Genomic DNA, 7,476 nt, shown 5'->3' with positions numbered 1-7,476 from the left:
TCCCAGCTACTCGGGAGGCTGAGGCAGGAGAATCGCTTGAACCAGGGAGTTGGAGGTTGCAGTGAGCCGAGATCATGCCACTGCACTCCAGCCTGGGCTGGAGTGAGACTATGTCTCAGAAACGAACAAACACACACCAGGCCAGCCCCTGTGACCAGGGTACTCTCTCCCTACTCTGAGCAGCACCGATTTAGTGAGAAAAGATCCAAACCCAGCTCAGTCACCAACCACCTCAAGGAACCCTGGACAAATTGCTTATCATTCCTCAGCCCCACCTGCAGCAGAGGGGAACTGACATCTGCATCTCAGGACTGTTTTGAGGGTTATGAATAATTTGTCAAGAGGCCTGGTGTTGGCTCATGTCTGTAATGCCAGCACTTTGGGAGGCCAAGGCAGGAGGATCACTTGAGCCCAAGAGTTTGACACCAGCCTAGGCAACAGAGCAAGACCCTGTCTCTACCAAAAATCAAAAAAATTAGCTGGGTGTGCTGGCACGTGTCTGTGGTCAGTGCTACTCGGGAGGCTGAGGTGGGAGGATGGCTTAAGCCTGGAAGGTGGAGGCTGCAGTGAGCCGTGCTTGTCACTGCACTCCAGTCTGGGTGACAGAGCAAGACCCTGTCTCAAAAAATAAGCTCCCAAGTGCCTGGCACACAGTAGGCACTTAGTACATCGTAGTAGCTCTGATTTCCTTAGGATGGGGTCTTCCCATGACATGTGAGTCTGGTCCTGCTGCATGAGGCCAGCCTCCCCAGAGCCCTTTTGGTCATCCCTAACCTCCAATCCATTATTCCAAGATTCTAGGACTGGTGAGGTGCTGGATGGGGTGTGGGGGCGGGTGGGGAGGTGGCTGCCTGAGACAGAGGTGTGGAGGACGTGAAACTGTCTGGATGGGTGGAGTCAGGAGAATGAGCTGGAGGGCCCCAGAGGGCCCACACTGGGACTGGCTGGGAGTAGGTTTCACCAGTTTGGGGAGCTGGCTGGGCTATGGGGAGATGCTGGCATCAGGGGAGGCTGCAGGGGCTGGCGGTTCCCTGGGAAAGGGGAGCTGAGTAAGGCAAGGCTGGGCCAATGGCCTGGGCTAAAGGGCTGCACAGGAGTGGTGCCAAGAGAGGGCGGGCCTGCTCCCTAATACCCACACTGCTTCACCACACACTCGGAGACACCATGCTCAGATGCACACTTGGACAGCTACCATCACACCTCAACTGCAAACTGCAAGAGGATCAGCTCTCAGATCCTTTCCCCACCTCCATATCTGCCATACCTAATTCATACATTCTGACATTTATTGTTTTCTGCCTGCCTCCCTGCTAGAATGTAAGCCCATGTGGGCCCGGCGTTTGGCCTGCTCTGTTCACTCTTCTACGCCCAGAGCCTCAGCATGCCTGGCACATAGTAGGTGCTCAACAAATATGTGCTGATTGAGTGAATGAATCCCTCTAAACACACATTCATTCCCAGCACTTTGGGAGGCCGAGGTGGGGCGGATCACCTGAGGTCAGCAGTTTGAGACCAGTCTGGCCAACTTGGTGAAACCCTGTCTCTACTAAAAATACAAAAATTAGCCGGGCAGGGTGGCTCATGCATGTAATCTCAGTACTTTGGGAGGCTGAGGTGGGCAGATTGCCTGAGGTCAGGAGTTCAAGACCAAGACCAGCCTGATCAACATGGCGAAACCCCGTCTCTACTAAAAATACAAAAATTAGCAGGCACAGTGGCCCACACCTGTAATCCCAGCTATTCGGGAGGCTGAGGCAGGAGAATTGCTTGAATCTGGGAGGTGGAGGTTGCAGTGAGCCAAGATATGCCACTGCACTCCAGCCTGGGCAACAGAGTGAGACACTGTCTCAAAACAAAAAACAAATCCCACAAAAACTAGCTGGGTTATCACAGGCAGGTGCCTGTAATCCCAGTTACTTGGGAGGCTGAGGCAGAAAACTGCTTGAACCCAGGAGGCAGAGGTTGTAGTGAGCTGAGATCACGCCACTGCATTCCAGCCTGGGTGACAGAGCGAGACTCTGTCTCAAAAAGAAAAAAAAAGAAAAAGAAAAAAAAAAACCCACATTCATGCATGCACGCAGGCACACATTCACACCCTGACCCGCACATCCACACAACACACAAGCACACAAACACACAGGCACTTTCAGACCCACACCCAGCCGTCCAGATTCCAAAGCTCGTGCTCATGGCGGGTTCACGTCTGCGCAGACACGCCGCAGCACATCCCGCTCCCCACCCTCTGAAGGGCCAGCCCCTCCCAGAAACAGGGGCTGGGCCTGGTGGACCTGATAATACAGCAGCTTGAAAGAGGTGGGGTGGGGCGGGGCCACCCTGCACCTGGAGGCGGTCAGGAAACGCTACCACTGCAGATGTGTTTCCCTGGAAGACCCACCCATGGGAGGAAGGAGTGAGGTCACTGAGCCCCCAGCCTTGACCTGGCCCTTTTTCCAGACTCAGACTCTGCCCTTCCAGCTCTCATCCCGATCAAAGGCCTCGGGGAGGCGTTTGGGGTGGGACAGGGAGTCCTCCTGGGAACAGTGGCGGACAGGGCGCAGGCCAGATCACTTGGCACATCTGGAGAGAAGGTAGCGGTGGGGCAGTGAGAACTTGGCTTCCCAGCCTTGACTCCACCTTCGACTAGGAAGACAACTCTGCCACCCTGCCCCCAGGAGGCTGGAAATACAGGGCAGAACTGTCACCCGGCTGGCCTTGGCCCTGGGTTCCTCCCAGACAGACCTCTTTTGCCCCCACCTCCCTGCTGTGGAATAGGGGTGGGGGTTTGCCGGTGTGTCCCAGGCTGTGAGGCAGCCACCAGGCACCATCATTGCCAGCACACCCTGCACACCGGGACCCACTACCCCCGGTAGCCCATGTAAAATCGGTCAAGAGGGATCTGGCTGTCCCACTGCACCCCAAGAAGCCCAAAGTAATCAAACCACATCCCTGGGGCTCCTCTGGCTGCTCAGTTGGGGCCCCAACCCGGCTCTGGAACGGGGGAATAGAGGGCAGCAGCAGGGCCAGCTTCCTCTGACTCTAAGGAATCTGGGTCAGTAAATGCCCAGAAAGTAAACACCAGGAGCAAATGTCCTTGGCTCCCTCCCACACTTGCCACATTCCCCGAGGGAAGTGATCCTGAACTAGGAAAATACAGGACTTCCCATCTTAGAAATCTGAAACCACTGTCTTCCCAAGCCTGGGGAGGACTGTGTTCTCACGCCCCCTGGCGGCGGGTCTGCACACTGCGTCCTCTCTCGCAGAACCTTCAGCCCCAGGTGCAGAGGACCAGCGAGGGACCAGATGTTGCCCCTCCGCCCCACATTTTACAGACGAGCGGACACAGGTGCGGAGAGAGGGAGGGAAGGGCCTGTACCCTCACAACTGAGCTCCGGGGAGACGACCACAGGTGCTATGACTCATTCAACAACAAACATTTATTGAGCACCTACTGGTCAGGGCCGTGGAACTACTAGACTCCTAGTCCAGTGCTCTTCAGTACCCTGGAGGACCCTCTGCAATTTGGCCTGAGACTCCAGCCAGCAGCTGGAAACTTCTTGTCCAGGAGACTGTTCGGGTGAGGGGCTGAGCAGTGGGGAGGGCGGACCCTGTCAGCCCACTTGCCAACCTGCAATGCCACCACCATCCTGTGGTCCAGAGACACAGAAGTGGCAGGATGGGTCTGGGTCGCAGCACTCACGGGTGGGGCAGGACAGGGGCCCAGTCAGCTATGTCCATCTTAAGTTTTTTTTTTATTGAGATGGAGTCTCACTCCGTCACCCAGGCTGAAGTACAGTGGCACAATCTCGGCTCACTGTAAGCTCTGCCTCCTGGGTTCAGGTGATTCTCCTGGCTCAGCCTCCCGGGTAGCTATGTTTACAGGTGTGCGCCACCATGCCTGGCTAATTTTTGTATTTTTTAGTAGAGATGACATTTCACTATGTTGGCCAGGCTGGTCTTGAACTCCTGACCTCAAGTGATCGGCCTCCCAAACGGCTGGGATTACAGGCATGAGTCACCATGCCCGGCCCATCTTAAATTTGTTTTTTTTTTTGGAGACGGAGTCTAGCTCTGTCGCCCAGGCTGGAGTGCAGTGGCGCGATCTCGGCTCACTGCAAGCTCCGCCTCCCGGGTTTACGCCATTCTCCTGCCTCAGCCTCCCGAGTAGCTGGGACTACAGGCGCCCGCCATCTCGCCCAGCTAGTTTTTGTATTTTTTAGTAGAGACGGGGTTTCACCGTGTAGCTCAGGATGGTCTCGATCTCCTGACCTCGTGATCCACCCGTCTCGGCCTCCCAAAGTGCTGGGATTACAGGCTTGAGCCACCGCGCCCGGCCTAAGTTTGCTTTTTTTTTAAAGATGGAGTCTCGCTTTGTCGCCCAGGCTGGAGTGCAGTGGCACGATCTCAGTTCACTGCAAACTTTGCCTCCCAGGTTCAAGTGATTCTCCTGCCTCAGCCTCTCAAGTAGCTGGGATTACAGGCGCCCGCCACCACACCCGGCTAATTTATATATTTTAGTAGAGACGGGGGTTTCACCATGTTGGCCAGGCTGGTTTTGAACTCCTGGCCTCAAGTGATCCACCCACCTTGGCCTCCCAAACTGCTGGGATTACAGGCGTGAGCCACCGCACCTGGCCCATCTTAAGTTTTTAATAAATAGTTCTTGCTGCTGCCCAGGCTGGTGAGGGTGGGGCCATCGGGACCAGGCTTCCCAAGCTTGAGGCGTGTGGGGTGTCCCTTTCTCATGCCAGTTCAGGCTCTGACTCTGAAAAGGAAAGGAGAAACCATTGGCGTTGGCCCCCCACCCACTCCCAATGGGTGACCAGGTGCTGTCCTGATGGGAGGTGGGGTGAGGCTCCCCAGGACAGGTCTCAGCTGGTCCCAGCTCCAGGGGAGATGCTGCACCTCCACCCCCAAGCAGGACAGGGGCCAACAGGCTGGAGGCCCCTGGAGGATGGGCCCTGGCACCCAAACACACCCTGGGCTCTGGAGTCCAGCGGGTGAATCCATCTGTCCCCAACCTCCATCCCAGGCTGCATTCCCACCCCCCAAGGACTCGTGTCACTGACCAGCCTCGGCCTCGTCACCCTTGGCATCCGGCTCCTGCCACCAGTCAGCATACATGCCCTCCTCGTAGTCACCCTCCCCCTCAAACTCGGCGTCAGATAGGGCATCCTCAGGCTCCAGGGGCGGTTCTGTCTCCTCCAGCTCCATCTAGAGTAGCGCCACAGTTGCGGGAGAAATAGGGTCACAGTAGGCCCAAACCCATATGGGCTCCCTTCCTGGCCAATGGGACCTCCCATCCCATCTCTCAGTCCCCAAAGCCCCTTCCCTTCCCAGTCTCAAGATCTAATGAGACCGTTCTGAGGATTTTCCCCAAACTGCCCCTCCCTGAGTGGCTGCATAGGGCACCACCAGCAGAATTTGGTGTCAGCATAAACATCGCCCCTGCACAGCCCCATCTTTTAAGCATAAAGACTCTGGCGAGAATATTGCCAGTCCATGCATAATGTTTTTGCTCATACTGTTTCCCTGCCAGGAACTACTGCCGTCCCCTGTGCCTGCATAACCCACACTAATCCCTCCAAAGCCAGGCGTCAGTTCCAGGCTGAGCCCTTGCTGGTGACTCTGGCTGGGCTGGAGACCTCCCCCAGTGCCGTGTGCTGCCCCCTCCAGCAGCCTTTTGTGCTTCCCCCACTAGACTGTGAGCTGCATGTGAAACGGATCATGACTTTCACTAACTTACTCCAGCCCCTAGTCTGGTGTCTGGCAAACCACAGGGAACAAGAGACAGCCGTCAAAACAGCTCCCATATGCTGGGCGCAGTGACTCACACCTGTAATCCCTGCACTTTGGGAGGCTGAGGTGGGTGGATCACTTGAGGTCAGGAGTTCAAGACCAGCCTGGCCAACATGGTGAAATCCCATGTCTCTACTGAAAATACAAAAATTTTTTGTATTTTTGGGTGTGGTATTGTATTCTGGGTGTGGTGGTGCACACCTGTAATCCCAGCTACTCGGGAGGCTGAGGCAGGAGAATCGCTTGAACCTGGGAGGTGGAGGTTGCAGTGAGCTGAGACTGCACCACTGCACTCCAGCCTGGGTGACACAGCGAGATTCTGTTCCCAAGAAAAAATAAAAAAGAAAAATACATACTTGATCTCGTTAATTTTTTTTTTTTTTTTTTTTCGAGACAGAGTCTCAATCTGTAACCCAGGCTGGAGTGCAGTGGCGTGATCTCGGCTCACTGCAACCTCTGCCTCTGGGTTCAGCGATTCTCCTGCCTCAGCCTCCCAAATAGCTGGGATTACAGGTGCTCACCACCACACCTGAGTAATTTTTGTATTTTTAGTAGAGACAGGGTTTCACTATGTTGGCCAGGCTGGTCTTGAACTCCTGATCTCAGGTGATCCCTCTGCCTCAGCCTCCCAGATTGCTGGGATTACAGGATTACAGATTGCACCAGGGCTGCATCACCCAGGTCCAGGCCACAGGTGGCCAGGGAGGCACACAGGGTCAGAGTGGGCACTGCTAACCCAGAACAAAGAGCCAGGGCATGCGGCAAGGGCTTCCTGGAGGAGGCACCATGTGAGCTGGGCCTGGGAGGAGCAGGACTGGGACATGTACAGAAAGGGGACCTGAGAATACTGAGGCTGGGGAAGGAAGGGACAGTCTAGACAAGGAATAGGCAAACCTCTCTGCTTCATGACAGTTGACCACCAGGGGCTGGGGCTGAATTCTGGCACACTGGGGGCCCCAGAAAAAGGTCCAAGGTGTCCCCATCACAGCCTAGTTCTGGAAAGCAGGAGACACTCACCTCATCATCTGACTGCAGGTACATGTGGGTGAACTCCAGCAGCTCCCGCAGCTCGGCCGTCTGGTTGTGGTAGAGCATGGCCTCCTGGAAGAAGGAAAGGACTGGGTGGGAGTGAGCCATACCCTGCTGCCAGATGGCAAGAAGCCAGGGCTCCTAGGATCTGTGCCCATTGACCCTCTTCCAGCTCAAGTATCAAGTGTCAGCCCACAAGCTAATCAGATCATTGTGGCTGCTTGGAACACTGGGTTAAGGATTCTGAGGGTTTGGTGAGAAAGAGTCCCTCAATCCATTAGCAGTGTCTGCCACTGACAAGGAAGGCAGGAGTGGCACCATGTGTCCCATATTTGCCAGCCTGGCCCTCAATTCCAACGGGTTTCCTCCACTGGTTACCCAGGGTGTTCCTGGGGAAGACGGACAAAGGTCAGCCGTGAGGGTAATGAAGGTAGGGAGCGGAGCAGGCCGGAGTGGATGTGTACCTTCATACATCCCTCGTCGGACACTGCTGGTGAGGTGGGCAATACCACCGCCGTTTTGCAGGTAAAGCAATAGATTCGGAAAGGGCCATGGTCTTCCTAGGACCACACAGCAGTGGGGCTGAGCTCTGAATCCAGGACTCTAACCTCAACTCATATTCTTTCTTTCCATTTCCCATCCTGCCTTCCA

The 7,476-nt window shown here is 55.5% G+C and overlaps 1 protein-coding gene across 1 annotated transcript in view; it reads right to left on the bottom strand.

Moving 5' to 3' along the window:
- Positions 1-4,052: 4,052 nt before the first annotated feature.
- Positions 4,053-7,476, bottom strand: part of P3H4 (prolyl 3-hydroxylase family member 4 (non-enzymatic)) — an 8,090-nt gene continuing 4,666 nt past the window's right edge. Inside the window, exons 6-8 of the mRNA XM_011929754.1 lie at positions 6,814-6,897; positions 5,067-5,211; positions 4,053-4,762 (exon numbers count right to left, since the gene is read on the bottom strand). Of these exons, the coding sequence (XP_011785144.1) occupies positions 4,740-4,762; positions 5,067-5,211; positions 6,814-6,897 (252 nt within the window). The 3' untranslated portion in view covers positions 4,053-4,739. The remainder of the gene's footprint in view (positions 4,763-5,066; positions 5,212-6,813; positions 6,898-7,476) is intronic.

The sequence above is a fragment of the Colobus angolensis genome, unplaced genomic scaffold (genome assembly GCF_000951035.1).
Source record: "Colobus angolensis palliatus isolate OR3802 unplaced genomic scaffold, Cang.pa_1.0 Scaffold83, whole genome shotgun sequence".
Classification (NCBI taxonomy): domain Eukaryota; kingdom Metazoa; phylum Chordata; class Mammalia; order Primates; family Cercopithecidae; genus Colobus; species Colobus angolensis.
This window is presented reverse-complemented; position numbering and strand designations above follow the sequence as displayed.